Source organism: Sphaerodactylus townsendi, linkage group LG01 (assembly GCF_021028975.2).
Source record: "Sphaerodactylus townsendi isolate TG3544 linkage group LG01, MPM_Stown_v2.3, whole genome shotgun sequence".
In the NCBI taxonomy this organism is placed as follows: Eukaryota; Metazoa; Chordata; class Lepidosauria; order Squamata; family Sphaerodactylidae; genus Sphaerodactylus; species Sphaerodactylus townsendi.
Genome location: NC_059425.1, coordinates 171,113,987 through 171,133,404, shown reverse-complemented (window position 1 = coordinate 171,133,404; position 19,418 = coordinate 171,113,987). Strand labels below are relative to the sequence as shown.

Below are 19,418 nucleotides of genomic sequence, written 5' to 3'. Positions count from 1 at the left end.
TAAAAAAAATTAAATGGAAGCTTCGCCATCTTGTTTTAGTACATGTTTGTACCGTTTTTAAAGGATTGTACCATATAATTGTTGCGTATTTATGTATATCATGTTGAAAACTGCCCGAGCCCGAGAGGGGCAGTATAGAAATCTAATAAAATAAATAAATAAATATCTTATTTAGGATATTTTATTTATTATTTAGGATAGTTCTGTGCCACCACTTCAGAGTCCTGCTCACCAGACTGTGAAGGCAGCTTTCAATTAAAACATAGTCACAGTACAAAAGCAAACCATTAAACAGGATTGGTAGCAACCCCACACTGCAGAAAATGTTGCGTGGTCATTGCAACACAAGCACAATTCTTTGCTTTTGAACAGTCTTGCTCCAGCATCAATTTATTCAATCTGGAGATTGACAATACCATGCAGACAATACCATGGACACACACTGCTATCTTGTTATATTACAGCAGTCATTTGCAAATGGATTGTCCTGTACAGACAAGGCAATCCAGTTGAAAACTCATTGCAACCGGCAAAGATAGTTCAATATTCAATCATGCCTGGATGCAGTTCTGGAAAAACCAATTTGGAATGACAGTTATAGCGGAATGATTGGGCCATATCTAACCATACAAGGTCGTTTCTCTTTTCTTTGCACTGGCATGTCTTTATTTAATACACCAGTCCAGAAACTGTTAAACTGCTGCTAGTACAGAAGTTAATTTCATCTGCAAAAATAAACACATTTTAAATAACTACCTTCTGGCAAGATACAACATGGTGCTAGACTGCCCCCGGGAATCAAGCCCTGCTCCCAAGAACATGAACTTAAGGTGCCCGAAGTAAATTGACATATACAATGCTGTTACAAGGAGGAGAGCTAAAGGATATTTGGTTTTTCCTTTACAAGTGTGCAAGAAGACAGCCTGAGCAGCTTTTCCCTCTCGCTCTCTCAAAGCCCTCGGCCGGGGGTGGGGTGGGGTTCCAGCTGCAATTTTGCAACGGAATAACTAAAGAGCGCCCCCCACCCAGGAGCGCTTGTTGTGCCAAGGGGCGCATCCACTGGGGCGCATCTGCTCCAGGACGGCGCTTCCTGAATCCTTCCGCCGTCTTTTTGCCCACATCGTCCAAGGATCCGCTTTCGGACCGCGGCCCCCCCAGCCCGGCTTTTTCGCTTCCCCAGCCGGCGGGATCAGCTTCGGCGACGCCCCAAGAGCCTCCAGTTCCGCTTCCCAGGCAGAGCTCCTCCTCCTCACCAAAGCAAGGCGTGCCAGGAACTCTGCGCCCTTTGCCAGCCGGTGTCGCAGCCGGTGCCTGGGAGGTCAGGAGCCGGGATAGGCGATGCTGCTGCTGGATCGAGGGGGCTGGAGGTGAGCGGCCGGCAGGGGAGAGCGGGCGAGCCGCGGGTGGGCTGGGCTGCAGCAGGCGTCACAGTGAATCGGCCCACGTGGTGGACCTTTTGCAGGGCAGTCCCGGCCACGTTGACTCGGGAGGAAGCCGCACTGGATTCAGTGAGGCTTGGCCAGGGAGGGTGTAGGTCCGCGGTGGAGCATCTGCTTGGCTGCCAGAAGGTCACAGGTTGAGTTGTGGCACTTCCACTCAAAAGGGGCGGCCAGGTGATAGGTGATGTAGGGAGGGAAGGCTTGGTGGTATATAGCCCGATTTTGTCAGCCAAACTGGGTCCGCACTTGGAAGGGAGGACAGTGGCAAACCACCTCTGCTTAATCACTTGGTAGAGGAAGACAATGGCAAACCACCTCTGCTTAACCACTTGGTAGAGGAAGACAATGGCAAACCACCTCTGCTTAATTGCTTATCCCTAAAAGCCCCTTTCTGGGGTCGACAATGAGTCAGCTGTAACTTGAAAGCACTTTAGGAGCACAGTAGGTGATGGGGAAGAGGCTCTCTACTGGTGACCTTGGAGGACAGCTGCTTGTCCAGTTCTGACAAATAGGGGACCAAGGGTCTGATTCAGGGTAAGGTACTTCCATGTGGGAGGCATAATCAGAGCCCTTTGGGGATTGGACGGTATAGAAATCCCATAAATAAAATAAATAATCTCCCTTCCAGAGCTGGGGAGGGCTATTCACACATTCTGGAAAAGGAGGTTGGTGGGACAGGCTTCGCTGCTTCAGGCTGCAAGGAGAGGAATGTTTGGAATGTGACTTCTGACTTTAAAAAATTGCTGCAAAAGAATTAGCATATTTCCCACCTGAAGCTGTCTTCAGGGAGAATAGTTGGACCTCGGTCCCTTTTGCTCGATGTGCTCGTTTTCCTGTTTGCATACATTTTTTAAAAATAAATAAATAAATGTGAAGGCATATTCCAAACCTGGAATCCATCAACTGCCTCGAAGTAACCCATTCTGAACCCCTTTAATTTACTTTTGTATTGTATTTATTGATTGTTCTTGATATTTAATTATATTTCACTATTTATCTGAAATATTTGTGTACCACTTTTCTGTTGCACGGGACAGAAATTGCTGCATATTGTTGTGTGTTGTGAACTGTTTTTTTGGGGGGGAGGGGTTAGTTGAAAAGTAGATAAACTAAAATTACCTCAGATCTTTGTTCTACCTTCTCTTGAATTATGAACATCATCCAGAGGAGACTGGCTTCCTGGATAGAAGCTTCCTTACTTGTATATTTGTAGCCTTCTTTTCTCCCATGGAACTCCAGGTGATGAATGTGAAGGTCTCAGGAAGTCTGTTACCGAGGTGTGGATGGGACCTACATCTGCTTCCCTTCAGCTAGATTGCCATGTTGTGTGCCCCCCAACCATAATCCTGGAAATGTTGGTGGGTCGTTCTGCTCTGACTGGCCAGTTCTCGGGCTTCTTTCCATTCCTAGCCCTCATCTACACATCCTTGAATAGCATGCAATAGTAGCACTATAATAAAGATCAGCAACTGGACAGGCCTCTGTGACAAGTTGATCTGGTGGCCAGCAATTGCTATATAGTGCCATATCCCACTTCACCACACCTGGATTTCCTTTCCCGCTTCCATTCTTGGAAGCATAGCATTTGTATCCACAAGCTACAAGCCTTTTACCACCCAAAAAACCCACGGTGTTACACAAAAAGGATTTTATTACTGGACTTAACATTATTGCTGGACTTATTTATTACTGGATTTTATTATTGGACTTAAAATTAAAATCCAGATTTAAAATCTGTCTTTTTATGGCATCTGGGGAAAAAAATTGTTACATATGAAAAAGGTTATGGGATACTGGAAAAAGAATGCTTCAGTGGCACCCTACCTCCGCATCTTTGGATTGTCTTGCATAACATGGGCTGAATTTGTTGGGAAAAGGGATATATTTTGAGTTGTACGTTGTCTAAAGCTAGTTTGAGCTGCTGTTTCTACAGTTCAGGCTGTAAGGATTCCTTAGATGTTGATTTGTTTATTTTCTTTAGTATATTGTAATTAGTTAGAACATCGTACCTTGGGGCAATTCCATAAAATTTGCTACTCTCTTCAACCCTTTTAACATACCTCTCCCTGCTCGCTCTTAATAATGAATGTCAATGCTGTATCAGGGAACACACCTCAATAAGTTTTGATGACTTGCATGTAAGAAACATCTTTTAAGCAAGTTAACTGAAAGCTAAACAAGAAGCAAGAAGAAACATTTCTTCCATATTCCCCAGCTGCTTGGCCATGTGTTATTTTAATTTTGCATTATTCTTTGCAATGTTTAGAAGATGATCCAGCATTTTTTCAGTCCATAACATCTGGAGGGCCACGAGTTTGACACCTATGACCTAGTGAAACCAAGGTTCCAATCCCCACTGGTGCCATAGAATCTTGCTGCGTGACCCTGGGCCAGTCACACAGTCTTAGCCCTGACCCTGGGTTTGGTGGGGGTTTAATAGTTCACTGAGACCAGAGAAGGCCTCTTCTCCTGTTACAAATCCTTGTGCCCGTTGAGGTCTTCCAGGCAGGCCCACTTGTCTGCCTTGTCTACTGGGTTGGCTCACTTGGCAGTTATAAGTTACACTTAGCTTTGCTTCTCTTCGTGAATCACTGTACCACCTAGGGCCATATCTACAGATAATGCTGCCCGGGCCAAGCACTGAAATCCCCTCACCCCAAATCCAACAGGCCTTCTCCATCTTGGAACCAGCTCTCCAGTGGCCTAGTCTACCCATAATTAAGTACTGGTTGGGGCCAGGTCTACTAATTACTTTCAATTGCAGGTAGACTGGCTCCCCGGAGGCCTGGTCCACCCACCATTAAGCAGAATTGCTAGATCTGGTCCAGAAGCAATGGATAGAGGCCCACTCTAAGAGGCCACTCTTAAGAGGCCACTCTTAAGAGGCCACATAGAGGCCACTCTTAAGAAGCAATGGATAGAGGCCCACTCTATCCATTGCTTCTTAATGACAGGTAGACCAGTCCTCTGAGCAGCGTCTTCCTGCCTTGCAAGGGGGCAGCCACAGAGCCCTTGGGCAAGTAGCATCCAGAGCTCACACCCTGCCTTGACCTCCCCTAAATTCACCAATGCTACCACCAGAAGTTGTTTGCAAAGCCCAATCACTGTTGGCATTCAGGAAGGCCTGTAAATCAGTTTTGTTTTGATGGGCCACTGCAAATTGTTATTTTTACAAGCAGGTTTCTTTTGTCCTAGAATACTGAGTTCTAATGATATTGCAGTCAATCCTCCCCCATCCTGCTTCTTTGTTGAACATCATTTGAAGACTTCCTCCAGCCCAAAAAGTTCTCCCTCAACGAAAGAACTACTTAAGCTGGAGGAAAGCTTAGATCCATGTCATTTTGATCTGTGCTTGGTCGCTGCATATTAATTTGATGTAATGATATTATTATAAGCTGTTTTTGGCCTATGTTGGAAAAGCAGGATATGAATTTTAAATAGACAAATAAATTCCCATTCTGTTTCCCCCCTTCCCATAGTTTCCGTGTAAGTGTCAACGTTAGGCCCCTTCCGCACATGCAGAATAATGCACTTTCAATCCACTTTCACAATTGTTTGAAAATGGATTTTGTTGTTCCACACAGTAAAATCCAACTGCAAAGTAGATTGAAAGTGTATTATTCTGCATGTGCGGAAGGGGCCTTAGTTATAACTGAAGCTTTAAAACGGTTAACTGAAAAATCCCAGTGCATCCGTCACAGCTTATTTCGTAACTAGGGTTGCCAACCTCCAGTGCCGTAGGGGGGGAAACTGGCGCCGGGAGCAAAATGGCCCCCAGGCCCCCCATACGCTCGTCCACGTCCCCCCTTTCTAAGCCTCGCTTACCTTTAAAAGCTAAAAGAGCAGCCTGCTCTCGGCCGCAGAGGCGGTCTGAGGGGAGGGGTGGGGGAGCGATTCTCCGCCCCCCCATGCCTATGCCCGGGGTGTTTGTCCCCCTTGCCCACCTACGCCAACCTCCTTGGGGGTACCTGAAGATCTACTGTTACAGCTGATCCCCAGATGACCAAGATCAGTACCCCTGAATAAAATGGCTGCTTTGGAGGGTGAACTCTACGGCATTTTATCCCCATGAGGTCCCTCCCCAACCCCTGTCCTCCAGTGCTTTCATCCCCAAAATCTCCAAGTATTTCCCAATCTCTAGTTGTAACCTGGAGATGCATTTACTGTAAGCTTTCCTTCTGGCCTGGCAGCAATAGCCTGGCTTTGACGTCAGAATAGTGCCAGTGGGCATGATAGTTACCACTGAATGACTGACAGTCGAACATAATTTTTTAAAAACAAATGTTTTCTTTGCCGGTGGCACTGCAGTTGAGGAGGCTCCAACTTTCTTTCTTTTTAATTTGTAATGTCCCTCAAGGATCAAGCTCCACAATGCTGTGTTGGTATGAGTTGCCCTCGTGTGTGTCTGAGCTTGAGCTGGCTCTCTTTCAAGTGTTTTTTCTGGCAGCTGTCAGAGAGGGGAGGCTGCCGTATGACTATCTACTATTTGCTTCTAAGTAGGTGGCCGGGATTAGGAATTAGAAGTATTAACGGAACACGTTGGGTCACAGGATAGTAAAGTTATTGTCACACTAATTGGCAAGCTCCTTTTTTGCAAATATTAACTTTATGGGTTTGCAACATGGGTCTCGGTTGCTTTATCCCTAACCTGCCTAAACTGAATATTTAAAGGCATTGTAAAATGTGTTTTCTTAAGAAACACAATGGGGAAGAAGAGTTCTTATGATAAAGATAGTTAAACAGCAAGTATGATTTCACTTATTTGGATGCCATTCTCAATTATTTTTTAATGAAGTTTTCAGCATAAATGCACTTTTATTTAGTTTGGAGTTAATGGAATGTTAAAAAGTCTGCTTGGATTCTGCTAAGTTATATGTGCTTTCTTTTGCTTTGCTCCTGGCATTTTGAGAAACTTAAGACCCCACACCTAGTTTGTTAAATAATTAGCCAGGTGTGTATAAATCCTAATGTAGGGTAGTACAGAAAATGGGTCTTTTGCTTTGTGCAGTTCTGTAAGTTGTGGAATATTGGAGCCTTCTCACTGCTGTTGATGTTTGCTGTTCTTTGACCATATCTATTTAGGACATTTGTATACCTTCTATCCAGAGACCTGTTAGCAATTTTTTTTTTTAAAGCAAGCAATGGAATTTTTTTTAAAAGTCACAACAGTTAATTAAATTCAGATGTTATTTCCAATGTTGATCTGAGAGGGACAGGTAGTTTCATTGTAATTTAGGTCTTTTCTTCTTTCTCTCTAGAGGTACCCATTGTAGGTCTTCACTTACGGCAAGAGACTTCTAGAACCACCACGAAGCAAGTGAACCATGAGGACAAACCCTGTGATTCAAGCTGCCATTGATCTCACAGCAGGGGCTGTAGGTAAGATGCTACGAAGAGGATGTCCTCAGCTTTTTAGAACCAGATTTGAGAAGCTTTTGTGCCCCGCCCCCCAAATCCTTTCTCTTCATTCTCAACTTAGCGTCTAACCATAGTGATGCTGGTCCTAAAAAGGACAGTTATCACGTTCAGTGGAGTGATATGGATAACTTTTTGAGTTTGTTCTGGGCACCTAGCGCATTGCTTCCCTTCAGTGAAAGACTGACCTGCATCAAAAGGTAAATGTGTAGAAATTCTTGGGTAACAATTTTCTAAGAGTTGTTTTGAATTCATTTTGTGTCAGTTTTCCTGCTCACATGAGTGCTTCAGACTGTGCCACAAGTAAAGCTGAGCAATGAAGGAAACCCAATAGAAAGATAATATTTCAGTTGTAAAATGAAATATATGATATCCTTACTTTCCCATCAAACCTTAATCCATTGTGCTGCTTAGACAACATAAACTGTTTCACTTACAACTTAGCAAGTATGTAACATTGTACTTATTGGCACATTTATGGATTTTTAAAGTATAAATGCCTTCGTTTTCTACAATTAAAGTTGCAAATGTGCCCCCATATTAAAGGAGAGAGCTGCAGCACTCTATATTATCTTCTTCTTTTAGCTGTCCAGTCACAGCTGATTTATGACATCCCTGGAGGGTTTTCAAGGCAAGAGATATTCAAAGGTAGTTTGCTGTTGCCTACTTCTGCATCATGACCCTGGTGTTTCGTGGAGTCTCCCATACAAATACTTGCCAGGGTCAGGGCTAAGACTGTGTGACTGGCCCAGGGTCATGCAGCAAGATTCTATGGCACCTTGGTTTCACTACTACCGTGTTTCCCCAAAAATAAGACAGTGTCTTATATTAATTTTTGCTCCCAAAGATGCGCTATGTCTTATTTTATGGGGATGTCTTATTTTTCCGCTCCACAGCTGCATGCTCTGGTGTTCTGTTCGTCAGGCATGCTTCCAAACAAAAACTTTGCTACGTTTTACTTTCGGGGGATGCTTTATATTTAGCACTTTAGCAAAACCTCTACGACGTCTTATTCTCTGGGGATGTCTTATTTTCGGGGAAACAGGGTAGGTCCTAGTCCAGTGATGGTGAACCTTTTCTAGACCGAGTGCCCAAACTGCAACCCAAAACCCACTTATTTATCGCAAAGTGCCAACACGGCAATTTAACCTGAATACTGAGGTTTTAGTTTAGAAAAAACAGTTGGCTCCAAGGCGCACATTACTTGGGAGTAAGCTTGGTGGTAGTCAGTGGCTTTGCTTTGAAGCAACCATGCAATGCTTTGAATGGGTGAATCACGACCCTAGGGGGGTTTAGAAGCAAGACCCATTGCCAGCAACCAAGCTTACTCCCAGGTAAAGGATTGCGCTTTAGTTCTTCGCATGAAAATCAGTGGGGTTTAACAGCACTTAACAGGGTTACCTACATGTCATGCCCAGCAGCCCAGGCCAGCCTAGATGTGTGTGTGGGGGGGCAATTTTCCACCCCCCCAAATGACGAACTCTGTGCTCACGTGCCCACAGAGAGGGCTCTGAGTGTCACCTCTGGCACCCGTGCCATAGGTTCGCCACCACTGTCCTAGTCCAACACCTTAGCCATCTTTCCCAATACATAAAAAGGCCAGATCATCAGTAAAAGCAACTTATCCTAAGCAATGGTGGCTATGTCAGCTCAGTGGGAAAAATTGTTTAAATGTATTAGTAATTATTATTACTAAATAAATTACTAAATTTATTAATAATCAAAGCAAAGAAATCTGTAACTAGGGCTTATTTTTGGAGTAGGGCTTATATTTCAAGCATCCTCCAAAAATCCCAAAAAATCATGCTAGGGTTTATTTTCAAGGTAGGTCTTATTTTCGGGGAAATAGGGTAAGAAGAGCTGCATTACTGCTATGTTGGTGGACACTTCTAGAGAAAATAGATCTTGCCCCTGGACCTTCACACTTCGCCTTTCCTCACAAGATCCCTGTGAGGTAAATCAACCTGAGAAAGTGACTAGCCTAACATCAGTCAGTGAACTTCATGGCTGAATGGGAACCGAAGAGACCCAAGTTCAGGTCTATCTGACACTCTTATGACACTGACACCAAATATTATGCTGAAGTAAGGGAATATTTTTGTTCCACTGAAATAAATGGAGTAGAGCCTGCTTGTTCTAGGCACTAAATTTCATCACTAATTTCTAGTGTTCTAGGCACTAGTTTGCATTCTCATTCCTAATGCTCTTTCTCTCAAGCTCAGTTTTTGATGTGGAATCACAAGGCCTTCTAAAGCTCACAACTCCCCTTTTTGTGTGCAGGAGGCACAGCCTGTGTGGTGACTGGCCAGCCGTTTGACACTGCTAAGGTGAAAATGCAGACATTCCCTAAAATGTACCATGGACTTGTCGACTGCTTTGTGAAGACTTACAAGCAAATAGGATTTCGTGGGTTCTACAAGGGGACCACCCCAGCACTTGTGGCAAACATAGCTGAAAACTCAGTACTCTTCATGTGTTATGGCTTTTGTCAACAAATTGTGAGGAGAATTTTTGGACTGGATAGGAAAGCAGAACTGAGGTTAGTGATCGAGTTTTTAAATTTCCCGAACAACTGACTCCGTTAAGAGCTGGGGTGTTTCTTGATCAAGCATTGTTGATGGCGAAACAGGTTGGTATGGTGGTGTTAAGTGGGTACCCCCCCCCCCACCCCACTACCTCAAATATGGAAAATTGTCTCCCTTTCTTGATTTAGCTGATGTACCTATGCTGATCCATGCTACTATAACCACTAGGGACGACTTCTGTAATGCTATCAGAAAATGATTCTGTAATGCTGTCTCCAAGGGGCTGCCCTTGAAGGCAGCTCAGAAACAGAACTCATGGAAGATTGAGCAGCCCAGTAGTTAATTGGAGCTAACTAACATGCATCTTGGAATATCTTCATTGCTTCCTTATGAGTTCAGTTGAAAACTGTTGGTTCTTATCTTAAAAGCCCTTTGTAGGATGGGACCAAGGTATCTAACAAGGGGTGCAACCGCAAAATAATAGATGTAATGGATAAAAGGTGGCCCATTGCCAGCAGCTGCCTCAAAACGATTGTAAATGTCGCACTACATTCTCTCATAACTCTAAGTTAACCGTCAATTACTGCAGATAAGGCTATGTAAAATACCTTTCTAACGTATTGTCGAAGGCTTTTACAGCCGGACTCAACTGGTTGTTGTGGGTTTTCCGGGCTGTGTGGCCATGGTCTGGTAGATCTTGTTCCTAACGTTTCGCCTGCATCTGTGGCCGTCATCTTCAAAGGTGTATCACAGAGAGAAGTGTGTTAACCTCTCTCTGTGATACACCTCTGAAGTTGCCTGCCACAAATGCAGGCCAAACGTTAGGAACAAGATCTACCAGACCACGGCCACACAGTCCGGAAAAACGACAACAACCAGTACCTTTCTAACCTTCATGATTGCAAAATTAATCTGAGACACATGGAGCATAATGTTTAAGGTCAGTTAATAGTAACTTTGCTAATGCACTCAGATTTGCTCTGTTTTTGTAAAATAATGTTGAGTTTTTCACTTGATTTTTAGGATTGTGTTTTGGATTAGGAGTCCTGGAACACTAATGTCCACAAGGAATTAGAATCCCTCTCCCTGCTTATGTAAAAGTAAAATTCCATGTTAGTCAGTGGGGTTTATTCCCAGGGAAGTGTTGTTACAATTGCAGTCTGTGTGCCCCAAAACGTACCAAATTAGTTTTGATGCATTAGAACATGATTTCTGTTCTATAGAAGCTGACTGACCTAGGACAAGATAGATACATACTGCATGATACTGTTGTTCAACGTATGTCTAACAGGAAAAGAAAGATGGCTCTTGCAAACTTAAAATGCTTTTCTGAAACAGAGAATATGCTTGTTCGTGTCCTCATCAGAAGATGCAGTAGCTTTCAAACTGAAAAGATGTCACTTAATACAACTATAACAATAAGTGTAGTTAATTGCTGGAGGAAATTACTCAGAGAAGTTATGGATTAAATCTTCTATGCCAATTTGTAAAGAGGAGTTTGAACAGGATTGCCCTACGACAGTGATGGCGAACCTTTTCGAGACCGAGTGCCCAAATTGCAACCCAAAACCCACTTATTTATCACAAAGTGCCAACATGGCAATATAACCTGAATACTGAGGTTTTAGTTTAGAAAAAACAGTTGGCTCTGAGGTGTGCATTACTCAGGAGTAAGCTTGGTGGTAGTTGGTGGCTTTGCTTTGAAGCAACCGTGCAACTCTTCCAACGGGTGAATCACGACCCTAGGAGGGTTTACTCAGAAGCAAGCCCCACTGCCAGCAACCGAGCTTACTCCCAGGTAAAGGATCGCGCTTTAGTTCTTCGCATGAAAATCAGTGGGGTTTTACAGCGCTTAACAGGGTTACCTACACTGCTTCCCCAAAACTAGGTCTTAGGTTTAATGCTAATAATCGAGCCCAGCGGCCCAGGCCAGCCTAGATGTGGGGGCGGGGGGGGACTCTGTTTTCGCGTGCCCACAGAGAGGGCTCTGAGTGCCACCTCTGGCACCCGTGCCATAGGTTCGCCACCACTGCCCTACGAGGAGAGACTTAGGGAGCTGAGTATGTTTAGTTTGGTGAAGAGATGACATGATCGCCATGTTTAGATATTTGAAGGGATGCCATATTGGTGAGGGAGCAAGCTTGTTTTCTGCTGCCCCAGAGACTAGGACCAGGAGTAATGGGTTCAAGGTGAAAGAAAAGCTTCCTGACATGGCTGTTCAACAGTGGAATGCACTACCTCAGAGTGTGGTGGAGTCTCCTTCTTTGGAGGTTTTTAAATAGAGGCTGAATGGCCATCTGACAGGAATGCTTTGATTGTGTGTTCCTCCATTGCATGGGATTGGACTTGATGACCCTTGGGGTCTCTTCCAACTGTATGATTCTGAAATCTATTTAGCAAATGAATTTCTTAGAAAATGTCTATGTAAAGGTTTAGATTACTGGGCTGAATACAGATGCAAATGTCCCTAAATTACAACAAATGTGCTTAGCCCGGAGGCGAGCCTTCATAAAGTTGACTACAAAGAGCTGGTTAACTACTGTCAACTACTGGATGAAAGGGCACCCTAAGCTAACTGGACTTTTCATCACAATATCTTTCTGCCAATCCATATCCACATTGGTCCATTAGGATACCCCAAAAACTACTCTGAATAGGGAATTGGAGCTGAGTACGGTTAAATCCTTGGTCCAGCAACGCTTTTGTGATAGTGAATTGCAGACTAAATTAACATTGCTTTGTGAGATGTATAGTGATTTAATATCTTGGGCCAGGAGGGACCTGGGTGCTATTTATGTAATATTACTTCACCTCAAGATGGGCTTTCCCCAGATGCTCTGCCCTCTGGTAGATTTCAGCATCGGCCAAGAGAGATGCGCAAACGTCTTTGCACAGTGGAAGTGGCGGAGTCTCTGTTGCACATTCTCCTGTACTGTAAGCTTTATTCTGAGTTTAGAAAGCTTGCTATCAATCCTTGGATACATTGCTTCGACTCCTTAAATCACTCTGTGGTCAATAAAAGTATAATGATTAAATGACTGTTGGAAGACGAAAGTCCTACTATTGCTTATGCTGTAGCAAAATTCTACTTTATAGCCTCAAAGAAAAGGAGCGCTTTGTTGAATGAGAATCGTGTTAGTAGCTATGTATTTGATGATGTCATGTCACTGCATTGGGTATTTTTGCTACGATGAATGTTGGGATGATGTGTGTATATTCATCTTTTCATACTGAATACAGTTATATTAGCATGTTTCTTTTCTAAATGCTGGCCAAAGGCCGTAACAAATAAAAGAGGTACATACCTTGACTATCAGGCCTGCTAGGAAAGGATACTCAGTGTCCTTTGTCCATATGTACAATCTTCGGTTTTGGATGAGCATCTGGTAGGCAGGAGGGATGAGGCGTCTGGACACTGTGATGGTGCTAGGTCATTTCCTCTTCCCTCCCTCCTGCAGAACTTTTTTTTAAAGCTAAAAATGTGATTTTTATAATGAATTAGCGCAGTCTTTTTACAGTGGGTGGTAGTGGTGGACAGCCTACTTAACTACTTAACGCAGAGATTAGGGAACAAGCCAGTAATGAATCAGATGTTTTTTGATGTGTACATTTGTCAACTGGATTTAGAAAGCAGGCAAGAGCCAGGCCTTGATCTACATGCTCTGATTTCAAGATAACATCTGAATGCGGCCTTAATTCAGGAGCAGCAGTGGCGTAGTGGCTAAGAGCAGGTGCACTCTGATCTGGAGGAACCAGGTTTGATTCCCAGCTCTGCCGCTTGAGATGTGGAGGCTTATCTGGGGAATTCAGATTAGCCTGTACACTCCCACACACGCCAGCCAGGTGACCTTGGCCTAGTCACAGCTTTTCGGAGCTCTCTCAGCCCCACCCACCTCACAGGGTGTTTGTTGTGAGGGGGGGAAGGGCAAGGAGATTGTAAGCCCCTTTGAGTCTCCTGCAGGAGAGAAAGGGGGATATAAATCCAAACTCTTCTTCTTCTTCTTCTTAATTCACTGGCTCTTTTCCAGCTTTGATGCTGCAGTGGAAACCAGATGCCTTGATTTGTAGTCCGGTTGCAGCTATGTGGGTTACCAGTTTTCCTTGCAGGAAGTTTAGAGCAGCAGCAGAAGAAGAAGAAGACTCCTGCTATTGTTTCATAGAGCTTATCCCGCCAAGAAGACTGAGAGTCAGCACAGCCAGGGCGGTGCTGCAGATCGATGGCCCCAGCTCTCAGGCCCCAGATAAAATTTGTCTTTTTTGCAGTGACATCCAAAATGCTGCCGCCGGTTCCTTTGCTTCCACCTTTGCCACCTTGGTCCTTTGTCCCACAGAGCTCGTGAAGTGCCGCCTGCAGGCCATGCATGAATTGAAGCTGTCGGGAAAGATCGTTCAAGGGCACAAGTAAGTCACCCGCACCTCTGCCCAAAGCCCAGTTCTCTTTTGAGTTCAGTCCACGTAGAATCATAGAGTTGGGAGAGACCAGAAGGGCCACGAAGCCCAACACTCTGCCATGCAGGAATATATAGACAAAGCCCTCTTGACAGTTGCCCATCCAGCCTGTGTTTAAGAACCTCCAGAGGAGGAGACTCCCATCCCACTCCAAGGCAGTGTATTCCACTGTCGAACAGCCCTTACTGTCAGGAGGTTCTTCCTAATGTTTAGGTGGAATCTCTTTTCCTGTGCCTTGAATCCATTACTGCTTGTCTTAGTTTCTGGAGCAGCAGAAAACAAGCTTCACGCCCTTCAAATATCTAAACATGGCTATCATGTCACCCCTTTACCTTCTCTTCTCCAGACTAAACATACCCAGCTCCCTAAGTCTCTCCTCCTAGAGCGCATGGATTCCAGACCTTTTACCATTATGGTTGCCCTCCTCTGGACCAGCTGGTCAGTATCCTTCTTGAACTGTGGTGCCCAGAACTGGACACAGTATTCCAGGTGAGGTCCGACCAACACAGCATTGAGAGGTACTCTCCTCTCCTATTGATACAGCCCAGAATTGCATTGGCTTTCTTGGCTGTCGCATCACACTTCTGACTCATGTTCAGTCTGTGGCCTACTAAGACTCCCAGATCCCTTTCACCTGTACTGTTGTCAAGCAAGAACCATTTCTTATAGTGATCTTGTCTCAAAGCCATTAAGAAGTCCATCCCTACCTCTAGCTGTGGAACAAGCTTTTTGCTGTAAGTTATTACCTTTCTTGATCATATCCAAAGTCTGTTCTTGCCTTCTTTCCCCTTCCCAGCCTAGCACCTTCCTTGTTCTTTTCTAGCCCTTGCTTAACCTCTCACTTGGGTCTGAGGACTAATAAAAGGAAACACTTCTTCACGCAATGTGTGATTGGTGTTTGGAATATGCTGCCACAGGAGGTGGTGATGGCCACTAACCTGGATAGCTTTAAAAGGGGCTTGGACAGATTTATGGAGAAGTCGATGTATGGCTACGAATCTTGATCCTCTTTGATCAGAGATTGCAAATGCCTTAGCAGACCAGGTGCTCGGGAGCAGCAGCAGCAGAAGGCCATTGCTTTCACATCCTGCATGTGAGCTCCCAAAGGCATCTGGTGGGCCACTGCGAGTAGCAGAGAGCTGGACTAGATGGACTCTGGTCTGATCCAGCTGGCTTGTTCTTATGTTCTTTTTAAACCCAACAGCAGTTTCTGCACGTGAGAGTACGAAGGGAGTTTGTAAAAGCATTTCTGATGGCTACTTTGACTATGACTTTTTCCAATACAGCTAAGAGCTCTTTATCAAGTCTAGCATGTACCTTGCAGAGCGGCCCTTAGCACACCTGCATTCTTTTTCGCCTTCTGAGTTCAATAGACTTAGAAAGGTATAATTCCACTTAGAAGAGCGCTGTAAGCCTGACAGATAAAAGTTAAGTTTCTTTCCTCAGAGAAGATTTTCAAAAAGATTTTCAGGATATGCACCTTCAAGAATCAAAGTGTCATTACAGCCCAATCCAGAGCCCTGGGTGGCCAGGGACAGTGGTGCTGGGAGGGCAAAAAATGCCAAACCCCCCCCCCCCTCCACTCCTGGAAAGCTCTTCATAGGGATTAATGGACTTCTGCCACTTAAAAGGGCCAGGACTGCAACGCAACTGTCACAAACCCATGGTGGAAGCCCCCTAAGAGCTGGGTCCTGCATCCAGGTGTCCCGGGGGCGGGGGCTGCTGCAGCCGGTCATCAGCATTATTGCCCCTCTGCCAGGGTAAGTGCCCTAGGGAGGGCAAATCTGCCAGCCCAGGCCTGTGCTGCCTCCCCAGACTGATTCACCACCACCTCGCCCCTCTGGCCATTAGTCAGATTTGATTCTCAAAAGCTTCGACCTTGAAAATCTTGTTCTCTAAAGTCCTACCAGACTGGAAATCTAGTCCTTCTACTGCTGAGCAACACGGAGATGCTCCTGAAACAGAAAAAAGTTGTGGATACACAAGGGACTTGAACAGGTGCACACTTAAACTGCTAAAAATAATATAATTTCTTAAGAACATAAGAACTAGCCTGCTGGATCAGACCAGAGTCCATCTAGTCCAGCACTCTGCTACTCGCAGTGGCCCACCAGGTGCCTTTGGGAGCTCACAGGCAGGAGGTGAAAGCAATGGCCTTCTGCTGCTGCTGCTCCTGAGCACCTGGTCTGCTAAGGCATTTGCAATCTTAGATCAAGGAGGATCAAGATTGGTAGCCATAGATCGACTTCTCCTCCATATATCTGTCCAAGCCCTTTTTAAAGCTATCCAGGTTAGTGGCCATCACCACCTCCTGTGGCAACATATTCCAAATACCAATCACACGTTGTGTGAAGAAGTGTTTCCTTTTATTAGTCCTAATTCTTCCCCCCAGCATTTTCAATGAATTCTTCCCACCCTCTGTATTTCTGGCTCTTCGCATGTAAGTTATATACGGCCTCAACTAACTCTCATTGCTGTTTCCCAATTGATAAATAACCTGATGCTCAAGTGGTTTCTGTTTTGATTTGCAAACTCTGATCCATCCTTAATCATTGTTGTTTCTTTCCTAGTACAGTTTGGTCAGTAGTGAAAGGTGTTCTACAAAAGGATGGTCCCCTTGGATTTTACCGCGGTCTCTCCAGCACTTTGCTACGAGAAATTCCTGGCTATTTTTTATTCTTCGGGGGCTATGAACTGAGCCGGACATTTTTTGCTTTTGGGAGACCAAAAGAGGAGTTAGGTAAGTTCTGGCTTTGTAAACTGTGAACAAACTGTTCTGCTGTTAAATGAGAAGAACTGGAGTTAGTGACTTGTGCTTGCCAATATTTAGACATAAACACTCATCATTCTTTTCTCTTTCATCATTCTTTCTCAAGTGGAGAGCCAGCATGGTGTAGTGGTTGGGAACAGGTGCACTCTAATCTGGGGGACCCGGTTTGATTCCGCGCTCTGCCACTTGAGCTGTGGAGGCTTATCTGGTGAACTAGATTAGCTTGTGTACTCCAAAACAAGCCAGCTGGGTGACTTTGGGCTTGTCACAGTTCTTCTGAGCTCTCTCCTACTTACCTCACCTACCTCACAGGGTGTTTTTTGTGAGGGGAGAAGGGAAAGGAGATTGTAAGCCCCTTTGAGTCTCCTTACAGGAGAGAAAGGGGGGGATATAAATCCAAACTCTTCCTCTCTTCTTCTGTGAAAGATGCATCTCCAAAAATGTTTGTGTTCAGGTCAGAAGCATATAATCACACCAAGAAAGCATGCCAGCTCTTCATTCATCACTACTGTGTACAGTAGTCATCTTGTCATAGCAAGATGATACCCAGGACTTAAAATGACATACACAATTTGCTTCGGGGGTGCACTAACATTGATGCCGTAATCTTGATGGTCCAAGCTAGCTTGATCGTGTCTGGTCCCAGAAGCTAAGCAAGGTTGACCTTGGTTGGTAGTTGGATGGAAGATCACCATGGAATTCCAGGGTTGCTAGGCAATAGAAGGCAATGGCAAACCACCTCTGAACGTCTCTTGCCTTGAAAACTGTTCAGCGTCACCATAAGGCAGCTGCAACTTAGCGGCTCTTTCCATCACCACTAACCTTGGGTAGGGGAAAGGGAGTAAATCTTGGGATATTGAAGGCATCAGATCATTGGCTGGTGTGTTTTTCCCCCCCAGTCATGGAGGGTGGGGGAATTATCTCCTTTTCTCCAATTTCCCATAACGTAAGATACCAAAATGAATCGAGCTTCTCTGCTTGGTCTTGCAGGTCCTTTGCCACTGATGTTCAGTGGTGGCTTTGGTGGTATCCTCTTGTGGACAGCTGTCTATCCAATCGATTGTATTAAATCTAGAATCCAGGTGCTCTCCATGGCTGGAAAACAAGCAGGCTTTGCGGGAACATTTGTAACAGTGTTGCAGAAGGAAGGTGAGAATATAAAACAGGCAACATCTGGGGTACAAGGAAAAAGAAGAAGAGTTGGATTCATATCCCCCCTTTCTCTCCTGTAAGGAAACTCAAAGGGGCTTACAAACTCCTTTCCCTCCCCCCCTCACAACAAACACTCTGTGAGGTGGGTGGGGCTGAGAGAGCTCAGAAGAACTGTGACTAGCCCAAGGTCACCCAGCTGGCATGTGTTGGAGTGCACAAGCTTATCTAGTTCACCAGATAAGCCTCCACAGCGCAAGTGGCAGAGCAGGGAATCAAGCCCAGTTCTTCAGATTAGAGTGCACCTGCTTTTAACCACTACATCATTCTGGAAGGGGTATGTGTCTCAGAATCTGGAGAGCCGAGCCTATACATTAACAGGTTTCCTTTTCCCCTTGTCTGGCCCAACTGGGGAAACATATTTTATCATATATACACATTTCTTTCTCTCCTAGTGTCTACCTTATTTTGTCCCAAAGAGGGATATGACATTGAGGGCAGGGGAATCTAAATATTCAGATCTCTGTCTGTTCACAAAGCCCAGCTGGAGGATGAGTGGGAATAATTTGCAGGAAAAAAAACACCTAGGTGAGGGATGCAAACTTTCTTTACCTTGATGTCACTCTCCACCCCCAACCCCAGTGTGAGAAGCCAGAATGGCGCAAAAGAAAACTCCAGAAAGAATTGAGACAAAAGTGGAGGAGGCAGGATTTGGGTTCGCCCTTACCAGCACCCTTCTTTTTCTGTCAGAATATGAGGCTCCAGCCAGTGTGTTACATATGAGCAGCTGGGCAAGTAAAAAACTTTCTGAACCTCCCTCCCCAACTATTTTAGACTTCTCTCAGGTGACTGTGGTTCCTTACAGTAAAACATGGTAGTAGCAATAGGAACTCATGCTAATGTGGCAAGGGTATTGGCCAACTGTAGGGCAGCATGACTGCTTCATTACAAGTATTACCCCCCACCCCATATCTCAATCCTGACACCTGCAGAAAAATTTGGTTTGATTTTCTAGGCCAAGGCATTACAAGGTAAAAAATATCAGCAAGGGATTTGCTTAGTCCTAGGATTTACCCACAGCAAGGATGTTACATGTTGTTGAAGGCTTTCTCGGCCAGAATCATTGGGGTTTTTGTGGGGTTTCCGGGCTGTACGGCCGTGCTCCAGTAGCATTTTCTCTTGACGTTTCGCCTGCATCTGTGGCTGGCATCTTCAGAGATCCTCTGAAGATGCCAGCCACAGATGCAGCCGAAACGTCAGGAGGAAATGCGACTGGAACAGGGCCGTACAGTCCGGAAACCCCACAACATCCCAAGGATTTTACCCTTCAGTTTCAATGCATGAAAGAGAAGAAACAGCCATATTGATACAAACTCTTTGTTCACAGGTGTTTTTGCCTTATACTCTGGCCTGAAGCCAACTCTGATCCGTGCATTTCCCGCCAACGGCGCTCTGTTCCTTGCCTACGAGTACAGTCGGAAGCTGATGATGACCCAATTTGATAAATACTAAAGCTCTTATTGTAACTTGATGCCGTTATGAACATTTGTAGGTCAATGTGGGAGTCGACCCTGTGGGCAAAGGCCACAGTAGCTGTCAGTCTCCTATCAGTGCAAGTTTTAAAAGCAAATGTGCATAGGTCAGTTGTAATAAACATCCTATGTTTTTTAA

At 44.8% G+C, this 19,418-nt stretch overlaps 1 protein-coding gene across 2 annotated transcripts; it reads left to right on the top strand.

The window, feature by feature from the left end:
- Positions 1 to 1,210: 1,210 nt before the first annotated feature.
- Positions 1,211 to 19,418, top strand: SLC25A15 (solute carrier family 25 member 15). 2 transcript variants are annotated; one of them, XM_048499593.1, is made up of 7 exons: positions 1,211 to 1,367; positions 6,698 to 6,818; positions 9,135 to 9,393; positions 13,643 to 13,780; positions 16,399 to 16,568; positions 17,589 to 17,747; positions 19,135 to 19,418. In XM_048499593.1, the coding sequence occupies exons 2-7, from the start codon at positions 6,764 to 6,766 to the stop codon at positions 19,257 to 19,259; spliced, it is 906 nt and encodes a 301-aa protein (XP_048355550.1). In that variant the 5' UTR covers positions 1,211 to 1,367; positions 6,698 to 6,763; the 3' UTR covers positions 19,260 to 19,418. The 2 variants fall into 2 exon arrangements, with proteins under 2 accessions (XP_048355550.1, XP_048355560.1); XM_048499603.1 differs by lacking the exon at positions 17,589 to 17,747.

Bases quoted from the DNA above. Each gene is read 5' to 3' on its own strand.
- SLC25A15 (XM_048499593.1), top strand. From the start codon at position 6,764: ATGAGGACAAACCCTGTGATTCAAGCTGCCATTGATCTCACAGCAGGG. The intron at 16,569-17,588 runs GTAAGTTCTGGC...TTGGTCTTGCAG, and splicing joins GAGACCAAAAGAGGAGTTAG to GTCCTTTGCCACTGATGTTC. The intron at 17,748-19,134 runs GTGAGAATATAA...CTTTGTTCACAG, and splicing joins AACAGTGTTGCAGAAGGAAG to GTGTTTTTGCCTTATACTCT.